The sequence below is a fragment of the Somniosus microcephalus genome, chromosome 17, assembly GCF_052327205.1.
Source record: "Somniosus microcephalus isolate GS21.2 chromosome 17, FLI_Smic_1.0, whole genome shotgun sequence".
Classification (NCBI taxonomy): Eukaryota; Metazoa; Chordata; class Chondrichthyes; order Squaliformes; family Somniosidae; genus Somniosus; species Somniosus microcephalus.
Window position 1 is genome coordinate 27,425,875 of NC_141003.1, and position 21,323 is coordinate 27,447,197.

General features: G+C 44.2%; 1 protein-coding gene across 2 annotated transcripts in view; it reads right to left on the reverse strand.

The window, feature by feature from the left end:
* LOC147105593 (troponin T, cardiac muscle isoforms-like) overlaps positions 1-21,323 on the reverse strand; it is a 49,743-nt gene that overhangs the window by 11,171 nt on the left and 17,249 nt on the right. For both annotated transcript variants that reach the window (XM_086010122.1, XM_086010123.1), the window contains exons 7-11: positions 19,158-19,235; positions 13,236-13,349; positions 12,565-12,677; positions 12,024-12,114; positions 3,913-3,956 (exon numbers count right to left, since the gene is read on the reverse strand). In XM_086010122.1, coding sequence (XP_085866248.1) covers positions 3,913-3,956; positions 12,024-12,114; positions 12,565-12,677; positions 13,236-13,349; positions 19,158-19,235 — 440 coding nt within the window. The remainder of the gene's footprint in view (positions 1-3,912; positions 3,957-12,023; positions 12,115-12,564; positions 12,678-13,235; positions 13,350-19,157; positions 19,236-21,323) is intronic.

Sequence of the window (21,323 nt, forward strand, 5' to 3'; positions counted from 1 at the left end):
ACTTATTCTTATACGCTCTGGAATCATCCTCATCATACCTCTCTGAATCTTTTCCAGTGTAGTTTTATGCTTTTTGAGCTACAGTGATGAAAATTGCCATATTCTAGAATGTTGTCTTAACCAGGGACTTATACAGCACCTATATAAAGTACTTTTAATTCAATGCATTCCAATTTGTCTTACTGATAACTGCCGCACATTGTCGAGATTCTTTTACAGTTTGATCAATGATCAGGCCCCAATTCTTTTCCACCCCTGTTGATGGAGACACATTCATAAAACTCAGAAAAAGCTGGAAATATACACCAGGCTGCACCTTCCTGCAAATTTTCAGGCCGTATTAATTAATTATAGCTAGGAAATGATTCAATTGATCAACATACTATTGGATTTGTCTTATCACAAGGAGCAACCGTGCTGTCAGTTAATGCCCATGGACTGAAAGGAAAGCAGGAGAGAAGGACTGTTATATCTGCTGGAAGACAAGATTATTTGGATCTGGAATAATAATTGTTGGTTCAGACACCTGCCCAGGGTAGGTGGTGTATAATGAATGACGAACACCAATGAACAATAATCAAAATTATATAATATGGAAACAATTACTTGTGTATTTGCTGCCAAAATAGTGAAGTTGTGAATATCATGCAATTTAATGGATTTCACTGTTATTTAAATGATACATTAAATTGACTATAATTAAGTTATCATTTAAAAACAAAGTGGTAACTCTCCAGAACAATAAACTCGTTTTCTCCTTTTGGTTTTGCACTGCGGGGAGGTTAATTTTACAAGTCTCTGTTGTCTGCAGCCCTAATTCAAGCAGGCAGTGAAGTTTCTGAATTTCTGATTTGTACTGGCAGTGGGCAAGGCTCCCTGACAACTGTGTGGATTCATAAAATTACCCCCGCTCCCACTCCCCCCCGCCCCAGTCTCATCATTAAATACATTTGGTTTTCACTTGTGCAGTAAAAGGCATGATTGGAAATTAGATTTACAAATATGAAAATGTTATTGAAAGAACTGATGGTAGTTATTATTTAAACAGTGGCGATGTCATTAAGAGCAACTATAGCGGAAGGATTGTCCTGGTTGCTATGTAGCGACATTAAGAACATAAAATAAGAACATAAGAAATAAAAACAGGAGTAGGCCATTCGGCTCCTCGAGCCTGCTCTGCCATTCAATAAAATCATGGCTGAACTTCTCCATCAACTCCACTGTCCCGCCCTAGCCACATATCCTCGATTCCCTTAGTGCCCAAAAATCTATCGCTGTCAGTCTTGAAAATACTCAAGCACTGAGCATCCACAGCACTCTGGGTAGAGAATTCCAAAGATTCACAACACTCTTAAGTGAAGAACTGTCTCCTCATCTCAGTTCTAAATGGCTGACCCCTTTTCCTGAAACGATGACCCCTAATCCTAGACTCTCTAGCCAGGGGAAACAGCCTCTCAGCATCTACCCTGTCAAGCCCTTTAAGAATTTTAAATGTTTTATACGTATATAGATATTATGGCTGCAATTTCCCCTACCTCGGCAGGTCCGTGGCGGGTGAGGTCAGTGGCAGGTCCCGACCCCACTGCTGGCTCCATCCCTCTGTCCGAAATGAATTTCTCTTGATTGGGCTTGTTAAGCTCACCTAGCGTATTTCCCAGCCATTTAGAGGAGGCGGGTCTGATTATGTCACTTGATGACGCGTCATCAGCCGGTTTCCTTAAAGGGACCATGGACAACTTTATTTTGAAATTTGTGCTGTCAGTGCTCTACAGCATTGAGGTGCTGCAAACACTGACACTGACTGCACAAAGGGTCAGGGCTGCACCCAGGCTCTCCCATAACTCCCTTCATATGCTTATGGAGGGAATTACAGCACGCAGGAAGGTCCTCTTCCCTTCCAATGGGCGGAAGAGACTTCCCCAGGAGATCAACACAGCCTGGTTGCACATTGCACAGGAGGGCAGAAGCAGGGACGTGGTCAGGAGGACCTGGTTGCAGTGCCGCAAACATTTCAATTATCTCAGTAGATCAAAAAATGTTACTACAAAGCCACACTCAACCTCATCCTGCTGTGCCTCTCATCATATCCCCATCACTCTGCCTTCCCTACCCTACTCCTGCACATCCTTACTCACACCAACTTACCTTGCACCTCCACCCATCCCTATCTATATTATCACATCCCCATCTCACTAGCCACCCCTCACACTCACCCTCATGCTAGTGCATTCATACCCACTAACAACACACAAGGGTAGCCACTTGGGTGTTTTATGTAATGTCCATGTAAAGTTTCTGTTAATGTGGTGTCAAACATTGAAACCTTTATTTTCAACACTTTGCATTCTTGGACAGATTTGTGTGCACCTTTGGAAGTGGCTTAGTGAGTTGCAGTGAATGGTGACACATAACGGTACCCCCCGCAATGGTGGTGAGTGTGAAAGGAATGGCTTGGGCATTGTAGGGATGCTTTATGGTGTTGGCGTGTGGTGGTGCCAACCTGGTGCATCATGTGGCAGCCAGGGTGTACAGCGTCAAGTGAAGTAAATCTGGCCATGGTGAGGCCATCCCTGGCCTCCTGGACAGTAATGTGGTCGGGTGCTGATGCCCTCTGTCCTGTGCAGCATCACGTGATTGCAGAGAAGGTTGGTGTTATTGTTGGTGCTGCTGGTGTGCCTGGTGCTGCTGGTGTTGTGGCTGATCGTGGTGGGATTCTGAAGACCAAGGTGAGATAGTTTCAAGGGCACTGATGCTGATGGAATAGATGGCAGGTGAAGTAAACAATCTGTCAATGGTGAGAGAGGCAATGAGGTCAGACTGGATGGAGACTTGCGTAAAGACTTGCAGCATGGTGAGTCTGTTGTGGAAATGCAGTGAGGAAGAGCTTGTGGCTGAGGGAAGATATCTCTGTAAGGTGGGAGCTTTTACTTGACATTTAAAGCTGCTAACTCATCAGCTGATTCAATGGCCACTGACCTCTAGCCTCAGCTTCACATATGTAGTCTAACAACAGCGTGAAACCCGTGGGCGAGCTGTCAAATTCAAAAAGCAAGTTTAAAACCATTGTTAAGTGGTTGTAAACAAGCCACTAATCATTTAAATTGGTTCCCCCGCTCAACGCTGGCAGACCGGACATCGGGAAAGGCAAGTGTGCGTGATTTGACAGCAGGTTACCGACCCGCAATCAATCAATTCACATTTAACTGCTGACCCGCCACTGATCTCATCCACTGAGCACCGGCAAAATTCCGGCCTATAAGTGTGCTCAAGAAGATTTCCTCCGGTTGATGTTTCTGCCAAGATCATAAACACATTCGAATGACTCGCTTTACAATCTCACTTGAAATGCCAACCAGAGGAAATCTTCATAAATGTATTTACAATGTCACTTACATAGCAACTACATATAATCCTTCCCCCATCTTGACTGATGTGAGATTAATCCGGCTTTACGTAATAAGTGTCAGTTATGATTGTTGTACGATATTGATATGATGGGTGATTAATTTTGACCAAATAGCAGAGCTTCCAGAAGCTCTCAAAGCAAACGAGAGGGCGGGGAAATCAAAATTCAAGTGTTAAAATCTAGAATCTCATTTACCTCAAACAACTGATTTACAGTTTTGAGGATGTTAAGTTATGATATTAATGGAGTTCATTTTTGATTGTAAAGTTTGATTGCAACTTTCTTTCTGACACCATTACATGCATCTTCAGTGATTAGAGATCTGACAGAATGCCGTTTTAGCACGTGACTTTAAAGGGTCTGAACACTGGTGTACAGCTCATTTAGTACTTGAACATCAGCACTGCATGTCCATTGGAAACATTTTTTGCTTCAACTTCTGTAGGCAAGACACTGGACTGACACGTCCAAGACAAAAGGAAATTTCTGTTAGAGTTTTTACTTACAACTTCCCTATCTGCTCCTGGACTCGAATCTGCAGCAGGTTGATCTGGAAGCAACAATATACTTAGTGAGATTATATGCAGTCTTTAACTCCAGAGTGAGCTTGGGATCCCACACTGAAGTGAGCAGCTAGTCTGTGTCAGAAAACAACAAGCTATATGCTTTAGTGCAGTGGTGCTCTGCTTCCAACTTAATTACTAAATCTTACCTGATGCATTCGCTCCAAGGTGAAAAGTGCAGAGTTTTACTTTCTGCAGTCAATTTTTCAACTGTTAGAGCATTAAGATAAACATATGCACAGTTTATTACCAGAGTGAAAGCGAGAAAGCACCAATATCATGGCCAAATGAGTTCCTCAGTAACTCGGTCAATATTTAAAGAAGAACTTGCATTTATATAATAGTGCCTTTCATGACCTCAGGATGTCCCAAAGTGCTTTACAGCCAATGAAGTACTTTTGAAGCATAGTCACTGGTGTTATGTAAGAAACATGGCAGCCAGTTTGCTCGCTGCAAGGTCCCACAAATAGCAATGAGATATGTGACCAGTTCATCTGTTTTACTGATGTTGGCTGAGGGATCAATATTGGCCAGGACATTATTATTATTACTACAAGTTAGTTCTGCTAATTTTAGAAAAAATATACATTAATTACCATCAATAACTATGTTTTATAGTCAAATATTTTATATTGACTCTTTACCCTCTTTCCTCATTTATGTTTATTTCCTCCACACAGTTTTCTTAAGTGAGTGAGCCAGCCATGGGCCTCTCCATGATTCCCGTGCTCACTCTGCTCTGTGCTTCCCGAAACAAAACTCGCTCATTCTGGGGCAAGATGCACTGACCCGATGGCAATAATGTTCGATTTCATTGTACTGTAACTTGTTTGAATCCAGTTGACAGAGTAAGAAAAATTATTCTAGCTCTTTTCTGTGCAGCTGATGTGGTAATGATTAGTTTTGAGCTGATAAGAGCTTTGACGATGACCTGAAGTCTGGTAAGTACATAAAATAAATATCTGCACCAAAATCTGTCAACTAGGGTCTTATAATTTTGAGTAGGGTTCTATGATTTGTGGCACAACTTAATACAAAATAGCTCTTTTTGCTGACTAATTCTAATTCTTACTTCACACACAAATCTTTAAAGGTGGCAGGAAAAGTTGATGAGGCTGTTAAAAAGCATATGGGATCCTTGGCTTTACAAATAGAGCCATAAGAGTACAACAGCAAGGAACTTATGATCAAACTTTATAAGTCACTGGTTAGACCTCAGCTGGAGTATTGTGTTCAATTCTGGGCACCACACTTTAGGAAGGATGTCAAGGCCTTGAAGAGGGTGCAGAAGTAATTTACTAGAATTATACCAGGGATGAGGGACTTCAGTTATGTGGAGAGACTAGAGAAGCTGGGATTTTCCTTTGAGCAGAGATGGTTAGGGGGAGATTTCATAGAGGTGTTCAAAATTATGAAGGATTTTGATAAGGTTAAATTAGGAGAGATTGCTTCAACTGGCAGGAGCGTTGGTAACCAGAGCACACGGATTTAGGATAATTGGCTAAAGAACCAGAGGGAAGATGAGAAGAAATGCATTAACACAGCAAGTTGTTATGATGTGATTTGCACTACACGAGAGGGTGGAGGAAGCAGGTTCTATAATAACTTTCAAAAGTGAATTAGATATATAATTCAAAAGGAAAGATTTGCAGAGCTATGGAGAAAGAGCAAGGGCGCAGGACTAATTGGATAGCTCTCTCAAAGAGTCAGCACAGGCATGATGGGCTGAATAGTCTCCTTCTGTGCTGTATGATTCTAATTCTTCAATAATTCTCAGATCTGGGTGACTAAATAATGAATAAACAAGCTTTGCTATTACATTACATTAGCTACAGAAAATGCTGGAAAAACTCAGCAGGCCAGGCAACATCCGTGGAGAGAAATTATAGTCGACGTTTCGGGTGAACCCTTTTTCAAAACTGGAAAGGAAATGAAAAAGATCAAAGGCAGGGCTGCGATAGAGCAAAAGAAGTAGACATTAAGAGGTATTCAAAACCAGACGAGATGGTAATAGGACAGTGGAGACAAAAGACGGCTCCCCTGCCGCGTTTTCACTATCCCCTCTGACCTTCCACTCTCTGACCCCGAGCGATCAGTCCTCAGCAAAGGCCTGAGCTTCATCCCCTTACGCCCCCACCTCAATGAATTTCGAGCTCAGCACGATGTTGAGCTCTTTTTCCGCCGCCTTCGTCTCCGTGCCCACTTCTCTGGCCAGGAGTCTTCCCCCCCGCACGACTGACCCTTTCTCCCGCTTGCAGAATTCCCGTTCTACCTGGACCCCTCCCCCTGGCCTCTTACCCTCTCTAGATCTTTTCATCACTAACTGCCACCGTGACATCGGCCGTCTCCATTTCTCTGCTCCCCTCACTCACTCCAACCTACCTCCCTCTGAACTTGCAGCACTCCATTCTCTTAGATCCAACCCTGACATTGTCATTAAACCCGCTGACAAGGGTGGTGCTGTTGTTGTTTGGCGAACTGACCTCTACCTAGCGGAAGCTGAACGCCAACTCTCCGACACCACCATTACCTCCACCTGGACCATGACCCCACGACTGAACAGCAAACCACCATTTCCAAGACTGTCACTGACCTCATCTCCTCTGGAGATCTTCCCCCCGCGGCCACCAACCTCATAGTTCCCCAACCCCGCACAGCCCGCTTCTACCTCCTTCCCAATATCCACAAACAGGACTGCCCTGGTAGACCCATCGTTTCAGCCTGTTCTTGCCCTACGGAACTTATCTCTTCCTATCTCGACTCTATCTTTTCTCCTTGTCCAGTCTCTTCCCACCTACATCCACGACTCTTCGGACGCCCTCTGCCACTTTAACAGTTTCCAGTTTCCTGGCCCCAACCGCTTCCTTTTCACCATGGACGTACAATCCCTCTACACCTCCATCCCCCACCAAGATGGCCTGAGGGCGCTCCGCTTCTTCCTTGAACAGAGTCTGGCCCGACCAGTCCCCATCCACCACCACCCTCCTCCGCCTGGCAGAACTTGTTCTCACATTGAACAACTTCTCCTTTAACTCCACTCATTTCCTCCAAATCAAAGGTGTTGCTATGGGTACCCGCATGGGTCCTAGCTATGCCTGCCTTTTCGTGGGATACGTGGAACACTCTTTGTTCCAGTCCTACTCAGGTCCCCTCCCTCACCTCTTTTACCGGTACATTGATTACTGTATCGGTGCTGTTTCCTGCTCTCGCCCCGAACTAGACAATTTCATTCACTTTGCCTGCAATTTCCACCCTTCCCTCACCTTCACATGGTCCATCTCTGACTCTTCCCTTCCCTTCCTCGACTTCTCCGTCTCCATCTCTGGGGATAGGTTATCGACCAATATTCACTACAAGCCCACTGACTCCCACAGCTACCTGGACTACACTTCCTCCCACCCCGCCTCCTGTAAGGACTCTATTCCATTCTCCCAGTTTCTCCGTCTCCGCCGTATCTGCTCTGACGATGCCACCTTCCACACCAGTACTTCCGACACGTCTTCCTTTTTCCTCAACTGAGGATTCCCCTCTACCATGGTTGACACGGCCCTCGACCGTGTCCGTTCTGTCTCCCGCACTTCTGCCCTCACCCCTGCCCCTCCCTCCCGGAACCACGATAGGGTTCCCCTTGTCCTCACCTTTCACCCCACCAGCCTCCACATTCAACGGATCATCCTCCGCCATTTCCGCTACCTCCAAAGTGATCCCACCACCAAACGCATCTTCCCCTCCCCTTTCAGCATTCCGTCGGGACCGCTCCCTCCGAGACACCCTAGTCCACTCCTCTATCACCCCCAACAGCCCTTCCCCTTCGCCTGGCACCTTCCCGTGTAAGCGCAGGAGATGTAACACCTGCCCCTATACCTCCCCCCTTCCCACTGTCCAGAGCCCCAAACATCCCTTCCAGGTGAAACAGCGATTTACTTGTACTTCTTGCAATCTAGTATACTGTATTCGCTGCTCACAATGCGGTCTCCTCTACATTGGGGAGACCAAACGCAGATTGGGTGACCGCTTTGCGGAACACCTTCGTTCAGTCCGTAAGGGTGACCCCGAGCTTCCGGTCGCCTGTCATTTTAATTCACCGCTCCATTCCCACTCGGACCTCACCGTCCTTGGCCTCTTGCATTGTTCCACGGAAGCTCAACGTAAACTCGAGGAACAGCAAATCATCTTCCGATTAGGCACTTTGCAGCCTTCCGGACTCAATATCGAGTTCAACAATTTCAGATCATAACCTCGGCCCCTACTACATTTTTACTTATATTTCTTTTCCACCCCTTTGTTTTGGGTTTTACCTTCCCCCCCCCCCTTTCCTTTTTTTCTCTCTCCCACATGGCAGCTGTCTCTCATCCTGCCGGTACACTTCACACCTATCTGAGCCGTCTTTTGTCTCCACTGTCCTATTACCATCTCGTCTGGTTTTGAATACCTCTTAATGTCTCTTTACTTCTTTTGTTCTATCGCAGCCCTGCCTTCGATCTTTTTCATTTCCTTTCCAGTTTTGAAAAAGGGTTCACCCGAAACGTCGACTCTAATTTCTCTCCACGGATGTTGCCTGGCCTGCTGAGTTTTTCCAGCATTTTCTGTTGTTATTTCGGATTTCCAGCATCTGCAGTATTTTGCTATCACATTACATTAGCTAATGAGTAAACAAGAAAATTCATCACAAAAGTAGTAATCAACAGAAAATTACAGAACTAACAGCAACAGAGCCACTATATCAATGTTTCCTTCTCCAAGATGTAATTCTCTTTATAGCAAACATCTACAGAAGTGATTACATTGGAGAGATTGTATGACAGGGAGGTTGGTTGATGGAGCATGTAAGCTGCACTATGCTGGGTTAGAACAGGCTCAATAGGCCAGCTTTTATTTTCTTGTCGTATGACAGATTCATCACGAGAGTGGCTGGATGATTTAAGTTTCATTCAGTTACTGTACTAGGCTTGAACCAGTTACTGAAGAACTGTGAAGTGAATATAATACCAGCTAAGCTGTGAGTAGAAGAATCTTTTTTCCATATTAAAAGCCAATTGATCTGAATTTCAACCCTGAAATCTGCAAAAACACCATCATCTGGGTGGGTAGGCTGGGACCCAAAGACATCTATCTCCAACCCTTTCTCCTACTGCCAACATTTTTCTTCGATTTGTCGGCAGGCATATTATAATGCCACGCAAATGAGGGAGATACGTAATGCGGAAATATTTCCAGGCATTTGTGCCCTGGCCGTAATGGGTCAAGGGTGTGTCACTGGCATTTAGCGTTGCCAAGAGCCTCTGGGTGGAGAGGGGAAATTATATTTTAAAAGTCTGCTTTACTTACAACAATTGATTAATTACAGTAGGAAAATTGCCAAATTCACAAACTGATGAGGATGCAGGATTCTTCCTTTTGTTCCAACTGTGGTGTGCGCCCCAGTTGTACCTGCTAACAGTATGCAAATGCCCGACCCTGGAATTTGGAATGGGTTCAGGGGCACATCTATGAAGTGGGAAGAATTTCCAGCCCACCCTACCTCAACCCAGATCCATCCCCAAAAAAACCTCTTGCAGAATTTCTGGGCCACTGTGTCTAAAAAGCCGTACTTGCATTTATTTCCTTGTGGCTTACCAGGAAAGTACATTCATTTTCAGGTAAACATGTGCATTAATGAGAATTGTAATGATTAATGTGCAACAAGGCTTAGTAAAGTAATAAAGGATAGTATCCGACTGAAAACAAGGGCATATAAAATAGCCAAATCTAGTGGGAGGATAGAAGATTGGGAAGTATTTAAAAGTCAGCAAACAATAACTAAAAGATTAATTAAGAAAGGGAAGATAGATTATGAAAGTAAACTAGCAAAAAATATAAAAACAGATAGCAAGAGTTTCTACAGCTATATAAAAAGAAAAAGGGTGGCTAACGTGAACGTTGGTCCCTTAGAGGATGAGACCAGGAAACTAGTGGTGGGGAACATGGAGATGGCAAAGACGCTGAACAAATATTTTGTATCAGTCTTTACAGTAGAGGACACTAAAAATATCCCAACACTGGACAAACAGGGGGCAATGGGGGGGGGGGGGGGGGGGGGAGGAGCTAAACACGATTAAAATCACTAAGGAGATGGTACTCAGTAAAATAATGGGACTTAAAGCGGATAAATCCCCCGGACCTGATGGCCTACATCCTAGGGTCTTGAGAGAGGTGGCGGTAGGGATTGTGGATGCAGTGGTGATTATTTTCCAAAACTCCCTGGACTCGGGAAAGGTCCCGGCAGATTGGAAAACTGATAATGTAACACCCTTATTTAAGAAGGGAAGTAGACAAAAAGCTGGAAACTATAGACCAGTTAGCCTAACATCTGTGGTTGGCAAAATGTTGGAGTCCATTATTAAGGAAACAGTAACAGAGCATTTGGATAAACATAATTTAATAGGACAGAGTCAGCATGGTTTTATGACGGGGAAGTCATGTTTGACAAATTTGCTCGAATTCTTTGAGGATGTAACATACAGGGTGGATAAAGGGGAACCAGTGGATGTAGTGTATTTGGACTTCCAAAAGGCATTTGACAAGGTTCCACACAAAAGATTACTGATCAAGATAAAAAATCACGGGATTGGGGGTAATATACTGGCATGGGTGGAAGATTGGCTATCTAACAGAAAACAAAGAGTCGGGATAAATGGTTCGTTCTCGGGCTGGCAATCAGTAACTAGTGGTGTTCCGCAGGGGTCAGTGCTGGGACCCCAACTCTTTACAATCTATATTAACGATTTGGAGGAAGGGACCGAGTGCAACATATCCAAGTTTGCCGACGATACAAAGATGGGAGGGAAAGCAGTGAGTGAGGAGGACATAAAAAACCTGCAAAAGGACATAGACAGGCTAAGTGAGTGGGCAGAGATTTGGCAGATGGAATATAATGTTGGAAAGTGTGAGGTTATGCACTTTGGCAGGAAAAATCAAAGAGCAAGTTATTATCTAAATGGAGAGAAACTGCAAAGTGCTACAGTACAAAGGGATCTGGGGGTCCTGGTGCATGAAACACAAAAAGTTAGTATGCAGGTGCAGCAGGTGATCAGGAAGGCCAATGGAATCTTGGCTTTTATTGCAAGGGGGATGGAGTATAAAAACAGGGAAGTCTTGCTGCAGTTATACAGGGTATTGGTGAGGCCACACCTGGAATACTGCGTGCAGTTTTGGTTTCCATATTTAAGAAAAGATATACTTGCTCTCGAGGCAGTTCAGAGAAGGTTCACTCGATTGATTCCGGAGATGAGGGGGTTGACGTATGAGGAAAGGTTGAGTAGGTTGGGCCTCTACTCATTGGAGTTCAGAAGAATGAGAAGCGATCTTATTGAAACATATAAGATTGTGAGGGGGCTTGATCGGGTGGATGCGGGGAGGATGTTTCCACTGATGGGTGAGACTAGAACTAGGGGGCATAATCTTAGAATAAGGGGCTGCCCTTTCAAAACTGAGATGAGGAGAAACTTCTTCACTCAGAGGGTAGTAAATCTATGGAATTTGCTACCCCAGAGAGCTGTGGAAGCTGCAACATTAAATAAATTTAAAACGGAGATAGACAGTTTCCTAGCAGATAAGGGAATTAGGGGTTACGGGGAGAGGGCAGGGAAGTGGACGTGAGTCTAGATTCGGATCAGCCATGATCCTATTGAATGGTGGAGCAGGCCCGAGGGGCCGTATGGCCTACTCCTGCTCCTACTTCTTATGTTCTTATGTTCTTAAGGCTACTGTACATTTGTGGGTCATGATGAGGAAGATAGATGGGCTGAATGACCCAAACCAACGAGTAGTAGAGCAGCATTTATCACAACTTAAACAGAAATTGGGCCTCTTTGACTCTTTAAAGACAAAAAACTTTTGGCAATACATATGTGGTAAGTGGAAATTTTCAAATGAGGATGATAATAGCTCTTTCCGAGAGCTGGCATTGACAAAATGGGCTGAATCACCTTCTTCTGTCCTGTAAAAATCTATGATTCTAACAAAGACTATTTAGCACATGATGTTAGAACAAAAGATGTAAAAACTCTACATACTTCGTATTTCTGCCTCTTCAGTTTTTCACATAGTTCGAACTTCTCTCCCTCGAGTTGCATCAGCCAATCTGCTAGCTCCTTCGCCTTATCCCTAAATATGACAGATAATATGATAGGCTACGTTTATTGTATATTCTCTTATAGACATATGGGTGTACATGTATCAATGCCCTAATTCAGCAAATTATGTAGTTAGAAATATCTTGCCTCATTGCTCAGAACTGTTGTGAGAAACCCAGCTCTTCAAAGGGCAGTGGTGCAATAGCTTTTAGTTTGAAGAAGGGGACAATATAAATTTTATTTTTGATTCTTGATTTTCAAGATGACTGCCCCAAGTATACAATATATATAGTATATAGCTGGCAGTCGAAACACTGAGGGAACAGTTCGGCATGCAAATTAAATAGATCAGCCAGCATCTGTAACAGTTAACAAACTGATAACAGGTTACAGGGTCCTGATAGCACTTGTGCTAAGCTACAAGACATCACCATAGCAACTATTTTTGCAGCTAGTGTAGGTTTTACTTATAGGCTCTTACTTGAGTTTGCCTTCGCTAAGGTGCTCAGCATTAAGAGGTTTGCGTCTGTCTGCCAGAATCTTCTTTTTCTTTTCTCTCTCGGTTTGCTTCTTGCCACCTTTGCGGTTCTCAACCTATCAAATAGTAATTTGACTGTGAGTAATTTGCCATCACATCATACCCATTCCACTGACTGCATATATACATTTTTAACTATCTACCACATTATAGAAACCAATGATACCCTTTGACATAACTAAATCTAAGCATATCAATCCTTAACCCTACTAAATAAATAGGAGTTTTACAGGAAACTTTTGATTTACCGGCACCTAAATAACCGGAAATCTCGGTTAACCGGCAAAATTCAGGAGTAGGTTCATACTTCATATTACTTGCCTTCCTCCATGTGTTGCTGTGCAAGGGTGTGGCTGCAGCTGTTGCTAAGCTACAGAGACGCTTGTAACGTGTGGCCATTGTTCTGAACCTGTTGCTAAGCAACAGGGTTTGTTGCTTTATACGGAGCTCTCAGCTCTCGTATCTTTTACTATAGCGCTCAGTGATCTGGAATTTTTGATGAACCGGCACCACGTCGGTCCTGTCAGTGCCGGATAAAAAAAAGTTTCCTGTATATGTTTCATACAAGTAAATGTTATAAGTACTTTTAAGGATTAAGACACAACATCTAGTACCTTCTGCATGAAGCCTCCGTAGTGCATTGACATATTGGACAGAACCTTCTTCTTCTTGAAATCCTCTTCTACCTTTTTCCGAAGTTCCTCATCTTCTTTTCTTGCCTTGTCCTCCTACAGAGTATCAATTAAAAAAATAATGGGGTTAATTTTTGGTCCTTTGTGCGCTCAATACAGAGCTTTGTGCAGCTTGAGTGCATTCGGTGTGATACAAGCCACAATTCCTGATCTGTGCTACCAGTGCCTGGAGTTCTTGTCTGGGAACATTTCCATTGTGATATTTGAACTTATGACTGCTGGGTTGGTAATCTACTGCCATAACTACCAGGCTACTGTACCTACCTTAGTCTCGGATAATTAAAGATGAAGATTTACTCCATAATTAACTTTAGAAATTGCCCTTTTTATTGGGTCATGTTGGTCTTGACTGTTAATATGCTTCAATGTTTATTCATTAGTCCTAACACCTTTCTCAAGACAGAATTAATGATGCAGAGCATTACCAGTCCTCTACTGTTGCAGCTCATGGGCCAAACCCACCCTCTGAGCTCCTTTGATTTGGCTTCCAATTCTTACATTAAGCTTGCAAAACTTAATGCATGAGTGCTTCTGAAGTAGATGAGAATATATTTTGGGCATCCATTGAATACAATGTCTATTCACACAAATGTGTAATGGTCAGCCTTACAAGTCTCAATAAAATAATTAGTACTCAACCATTCAGGGCTTGTTCTGTTTGCAGTGTAACATCTGGTGCCTTGGTTGAAAATTTTGTGATTTGTAGAAACTTTGGTCTGCGGCAGTAGTAAGCCAAGACACGAGAGCAAGGACCACATGATTAAAACTGGTGAAAGGAAAGTTTAGGGACAGAAGCCAGGAAGCACTTCTTTAGACAAAGCGTGATCAACACTCAGAATGGTCTTCTAGGTAGGGTAGAGGAGGCAAAACCTTCAATTTATTCAAAAAGATAGATGGCTTAGGTGCTGGGGGGGTGGTGGCATGGGGGCTGGCTAAGTATTCTTGACAGATCAGCGAAGAATTTCCTGCCCCCCATCAATAGTATCTATCTTGTGAAGTCATCAAATGTACAACATTTGCAGATGCCCGAATATATCATGCTGCCGCCACTTTTTATTGTCTCTTTTTCTCAAGATACAGTAATTTTACAGGCATGAATTTTGAATTCATACAATACTGTTTGTGTTCCATTGGAACATGATGTTATGTCCATGCAATTGGATAAAATTTGGGCTGCAATTTACTATTCCTTAGTGTGTTGGTGGCAAAATACTGCCTTGGGATTTGAGTGAGGCACTTCTTCTGCCTATTTTATTCACCTGCCATTTCATTACATTCAGTAAATATTCAGCAGTGTAGCGATTCGTGTGCATCACCACTAAATAATCGAGTTCGACTTCGACGAACTATAAATAAGTTGTTTATTTACAGGAACAGGTTAAATACAACAGGTAAGGTAGCAGGTAAGATGGCTGACTATAGGAGCACCGTGGTGTAGGTCTTTCCCCAGCAGGGACGCCACGAGGACTGACTAGAAGTTTCCCAGCTCAACTGCCAGCAGGTTCCGAACCCAACTGCCAGCAGGTTCCGAACCCAACTGCCAGCAGGTTCCGAGCCCAACTGCCAGCAGGTTCCGAGCTCTACTGTTGGAAGGTTCCGAGCTCTGATGTCATGACGTCAGAGTACAGGAGAGAAGCCTGAGTATAGTAACAGACACATACAGTAAGGTAAGTTAAAGGGAATTATGTATCTCAATGTAAGGGACAACCAGTGGTACCGCCACAGCAGTCCATTTATATCTTTTTCCAGTATGCTTTCATTTTGGTATCACAATTCTGTCCAAACTTTAGGGAGGAAGCAGCCTCTCAATATGTACCATATATATGTCTAAGGGGGGCATGGTGGCATAGTGGTTAGCACTGTTGCCTCACAGCGCCAGGGACCCGGGTTCAAATCTGGCCTCGGGCGACTGTCTGTGTGGAGTTTGCACATTCTCCCTGTGTCTGCGTGGGTTTCCTCCGGGTGCTCCGGTTTCCTCCCACAGTCCAAAGATGTGCAGGTTAGGTTGATTTGGCTATGATAAATTGACCCTTAGTGTTAGGGGATTAAATACGTGGGGTTACGGGGATAGGGTGGGATATGTGTCGGTGCAGGCTCGATGGGCCGAAATGGCCTCTATCTGCACTGTAGATTCTGTGAAAGTCTGTGATAATATTCCCACGATAAACATGAAAACTCACAAGGGGAAGATTTATTGCAAAAGTTAAAATATATTGTTTTTTCTAAAAATAATTTCAATTCTATGTATTACTGTCTTAAAACGATTAAAATACAGCGGTTACCACACAGATCCTAAATTGCTATCAATTTACCCCAAAAAAGCCTCTAGCCTTGGAGACTGCAGGCAGAAGGGGATAGAACAAGCTCAGAAATCTGATAGAATTCATTTGTATTGTGAGCTTAAATTAAAAACAAACATTCAACCTATTGCTCTTTAGCCCCAAGTATCCAAATGCTAATCAATTAGTGTTTACTCAGATATGTGGTTTCATTACTGCTGGACCTGCATCAGTCCTTCAATATTTACCAGTGTACGTGGTTGTGCAGCATGGTAATTCATTCATTTTAGATTTACTTGCGTTATTGTAGGTACTTCAAGGTACATATTTTACATCACTTACATACTTGGAGTAATCTCCCTCACTCACCGCCCCCCCCTCGTCCCTCCCCACCACCACCACCACCACCTACTCCAAGCTGATTTTCTCCCCTTATCCCTACAAAAGGCATTGTTTATGCTAAGATACACTTCCACCCTTCTGGTAAGGAAAAAAAGCAAGGCTATGAGGAAAGAGTGGAACTAATATGATCGCTCTTTCAAAGAGTTGGCACAGGCACAATGGGCCGAATAGCCTCCTTCTGTGCTGTAAGATTCTATGATTCTATTGTACCTCTCCCAAGTGGCCATGTCAAAGTCTGATCAGTGACTCAGTAGGCTACTTGATTGGTAGCCAACACAACTTAGTATGCTCCTGCTCTTCCCCAACATTCAGCTAATGGGTGTGTTTCACAGCTTACACTGGATGGTGATGAACACCAAGAACCTGTGTGGATTTGTGCCATTCTTTGCACTCAGACTCTGTCCTTAAGGTCGGATAATGGGGCAGTAATTCGGGTCGAAGGCTTGCCGCGCGTGTAAGCCCCCGATATGCACTTACCCGACGCGCCTGCCGTTCACCTCCAGGAACGCCTGGAATTCCATTTTGAAACAAAAGAATCCCGGGCAGCGTCTGACGTCACGCCGCCCAGGAGTGCAGCCAGCGCGAAGCCTGTAGCGCGCTGTGCAACTGAGACACGCCCCTTGAGGTCTCAGTTTAACAGGACACGCCCCCAATGTTTCTGACAAGCTGCTAAGCATTTTTACGTGCAAAGCAGCAGTTTAAATAGGTTTTTGGAAGTTTTTTGAAGATTTTGGTAACTTTTATAAACTTTTAAAAACATTTACATTATTTTGAAGAATCTGAAGTAGTTTTAAACAGAATTAAAGCAATTTAAAGACTTTTAAAAGCCCTAAAGGAATTTTTTTAATTCCATTTATTTATTTAGCAATGTCGTCGTCATACGTGTCTTCACACTGTTCCCTTTGGGGAACTGTATGAAGTGGTGGAAGGATTTATGGCCGTGATTAACGCTCATTCCGTGACCGTAACCATCTTTGAACCAGCCATTAGGGTGGTTAGTCCTATGGCGGGAGGGTTTTACGGGCTCCCACAAGCTATACAAGGAGGGGGGCCACCCACACCCACGGACGCAAATATCCCACTGGATGTCAACCCAGAATTTAGAGCCGGAGCTCCGACTCCACTTGCCGGGACTGTCTGGAGCGGGGTTCGAAACCCTACCCTGTCTGGCCCAGCGGCGGGGATCCTACCGCTATGCCAAAGGCCCAATCCGATTAGCAACGTGAAATGGCTGGAATGAGCACAATTCACGGCATTAAAAGAACTCACAATTGAACTGATGATGACCTCAGCAATCTCCTCAAGGAGGTGGAGGCGCAGCGCCTGCTCATCATTGGTAATGAGAAGTCAAAGGCGCCGCAAAAAGGACAGATGATAGCTTGGTCTTTCAAGTGGCAGCATAGGGCTCCAGTCACGGGGAGGGAAAAGGCGCAGGAAACGTATGGGCGTCACCTTTTGCGCGGAGTGGGCCTTTTGCGTAGCGGTAAGCATCCCCGCCGCTGGGCCAGAAGGAGTAGGGTTTCGAACCCCGCTCCAGACAGTCCTGGCAAGTGGAGTCGGAGCTCCAACTATAAATTCTGGGTGAACATCCAGCGGGATACTTGCGTCCGCGGGTGTGGGTGGCCCCCCCCCCCTCAGATGGGTTGTGGGAGCCCGTAAAACCCTCACGCCATAGGACTAACCACCCTAATGGCTGGTATGAAGATGGTTATGGTCACGGAAGGAGTGTTAACGTGGCCAGAAATCCTTCCACCACTTCATACAGTTCCCGAAAGGGAACAGTGTGAGGATACGTACGACGATGACCTGTTGCGCAATGCACCTCCTTGGACCCTCAGTCGCAGATGCGAGGGGGCAAATCGTGCAATTGTTAAATTTTTCATTTTATTGACATGTAAAATGTTGGCCCAGTAATTCCCTTCCAAATGCGCGAGTACGGTCGGGGTACTTACGCATCTGTCCGGAGGAAATGCCGGTTTTCAGCATGCGGGGAAAACCGGCATTTCCTGTCCTCTGAACGAAGGGGTTCAGAGGCAGAACGCGTGCGACTGTACAGGCAGCGCGTGCGCAGTAAAATTCGCCGCTTTCATTCATGCTTTCAGTGAGGTCAAGTCCTTACAACTTACACATGAAAAAAGCATGAGTACAGTTGCTCCAGAGGCTGCAGTTGTTTGGGAAAGGGAGGAAAGGTATTTTAAGAAATGCTGAGGTAAGTTTTAAAGTTTATTTTTGTTTTTTAAAACGGGTTTTCAGTACTGTAGGTAGAAGGATCAATTGTGGCTATGTGAATTGAATTTGCTGTGTTTATTAAATGTGAAAATGACTCCAACATTTTTAAGAAAGAAACTTTTCATCAGTAACATATTCTTTTAAGTAATTATGTATGTATGTCTGTATATATTCCTTTGCGTGTATGTATATATTCCTTTACTTATGTGTATGAATGTATGTATTTAATTATGACTTTCAGAGAAAGTAACTTATTGGAAAATCATAATTAAAAACATACATTCATACACATAAGTAAAGGAATATAAAACATACATACATATATGTAAAGGAATATATGCGGACATACATACATAATTACTTATTACTGATGAAAAGTTTCTTTCTTAAAAGTGTTGGAAATGTTACATTACTCATTTTAGAACACTCATTCTTCACACAGCCACAATTGCTCCTTCTACCTACTGTACTGAAAACCCGTTTAAAAAAAAAAAAATTAAACTTTAAAACTAACCTCAGCATTTCTTAACATAACCTTCCTCACTTTCCCAAACAAAAATATTGCCTTTCAGAAGCTCCACGATAAAATATATCTTCCTCCGCAGCCTTGGAACAACTTTACACATGCTTTTTTCAAGTGTAACTTGTAAGGACTTACCCTCACTGAATCCATGAATGAAATCGACGAAGTTCACTGCGCACGCGCTGCCTGTGCAGTCGCACGCGCTGTGCCTCTGAACCCCTTCGTTCAGAGGACCGGAAATGCCGGCGTTCTCCGCATGCACGGTGTTTCCTGAACGCCGGCATTTCATCCAGCCAGATGCGTGAGTACCCAGACCGTACTCACGCATTTGGACCCGAATTACTGGGCCATTGGATCAACGATTGAACCTAGGACCTTTCAGGTCTGTGTACAGCGATTCATGTAACTTACAGCCACTCGGTTCAGCCGTTCTTTCTCCTTCTCTGCTCGGATTCTGTGTTGCTCAGATCTTTCCGCCCTGCGCTTTTCCTGTAAATATATTTTATTTGGAAGTAGGTATAATGATAAAAAAAATTGAGTACAAGAATACTGCATACAAGTTGTAATCTCGAGAAGTTATATACTGGCCTACATCACAACAATCACTGTACTTAATGAATTAATTGGACGTGGAGACATTTCTGAAAAGATTTAACTAGTTGCTACGTTAATGCAAGTCTTTCTATGGAAGGGCTGCCAGTGAGATATGGAAAATATACCCTCGTGAGCTGCAAGTAGGTCGTCAGCCCCATGAAAGGAGATGTTTACCATATCACACAGCTGACACTGTCTTCTGACTTTCCAATATATTCCGTCATGTGAGATTCTGCAACGGGAGCCCAAACTTCCTCTGAATTTATCAACTGCAAGGATGCTTGGCTGCCATCTTGAAATCCATGTTGTTTCACTTTCTAGTTCCAAGAGTCAATTTTAGATAACGGTCTTAAAAAATGCGTGCAAAGTTCAAGAACCCAGTCGTAGTGATGATAGTTGCTACTTTAACATATTGGAAGATGCTGTACGTGTATGTGCTCATCATCAGGCACAGCAGCTGCTGAATATATGTTGCTGGAATAAGGCACACGGAGAATTATTGATCAGATTACTGCCCATAAAGTGTACTTGAATTTTTAACAGCCACAGTATTGGAGGATTTTAATTTGTTCAGCAGAATGGACGTTAAGGCCGCGATTTTCCCATTGGTGGTGGGTTGGGTGCGGGTCAGGTGGTCGGCGGGTTCCAGTCCTGCCGCCACTTTCAGCCGGTAAAAAATTTGCGATTTTGTCCTAACTGGGCAATTGAGTCCCTGCGTGTGCTCTCCCCTGGCCAATTAGTGGTTTTGGGTCTGTAACTCACCTCTGCTGACGTCTGTGAGCCAGCTGCATTTAAGGGGCCCATGCAGCCTTGGTTCATTCTCTCATTATTTGCTGCTGGATTTCCTTCTGACAACTGCTGCCATGACTACCTCAAGGGCCAAGGCCTCTCCCCGATTTGATGATGACTCCCTCCATGCTCTTGTGGAGGGAGTAAGAGGTCAAAAGGAGGTACTGTTCCCATCCGCTGGGAGGAAGAAGCCACCACAGCAAACAAAAGCAGTCTGGCTGCAAATTATTCAGGAGGTGAGCTCCAGATCCATGTGCAGTCAAACCTGGGTTCTGTGCAGAAAAAGGTTCAATGACCTGGTCCACTCAGGAAAAGTATAACATCACACTTGGCCTCAATCTGCTCCCCATCTCCTCTCATCACCAGCACTCTGCATTGTCAACCTACTGCACATCCCACTTTACCCTTACATCCTGTGCACCCTTAACCATCCCTCTCTCTCTATGTACACAATCACTTCACTATTCGACTACGCTGCCCTCACACTCGCTATCACTGTGATGCTATGACAACAACTAACAACGCACAGGGAGGGCCCTTGGTATTGGCACCTCACTCCATCATTGTCTCCTTCTAAGCATCTATGTTATGGGTTCTCTACACTCACTCCATCATTCTCACTCAAACTCCACTTGTGTCCCTCATTGCAGGAAAAGAGAGCCCATAATAAGAGGGAAAGGGCTAAGACAGGAAGAGGGCCACATTCCATTGCCCACCTCACCAGTGCCGAGGCGGCGGCCCTGGAAATCATCGGTGATGAGGATCTGGAAGTGGGGGACGATCAGATGGGCGCAGCAGAGCAAGCTGGTGACAGAATAGATTTGCATCTCTCTCATTGGCATTGCATGAGTGACTGATAATGATTCTGATGCTAATACAGATTGACTTATGATCATCTGCACAATTCCATGTGCATGCTACGTTTATATCACATGTCTAACTCATGCCTTTACTCCCTCACAGGACCATCGACAGTCCCCCTCCCCACTATCCAAGAGGAAGAGCCTGAAGACTCCTCAGAAGAACCTGCAAGCACTGAGGGTGCAGCGTCATTAGTATTAAGCGTACCCAGCACCAGCACAGATATGCACATCTCGGTGGGACCTTTGTGACAGAGTAGTGTTGTCACCTGGTGTATCACAGCTCACAAGTGAGCATCAGCAGATGGTGGAGACAGGGGCAGCAGTGGAGAGT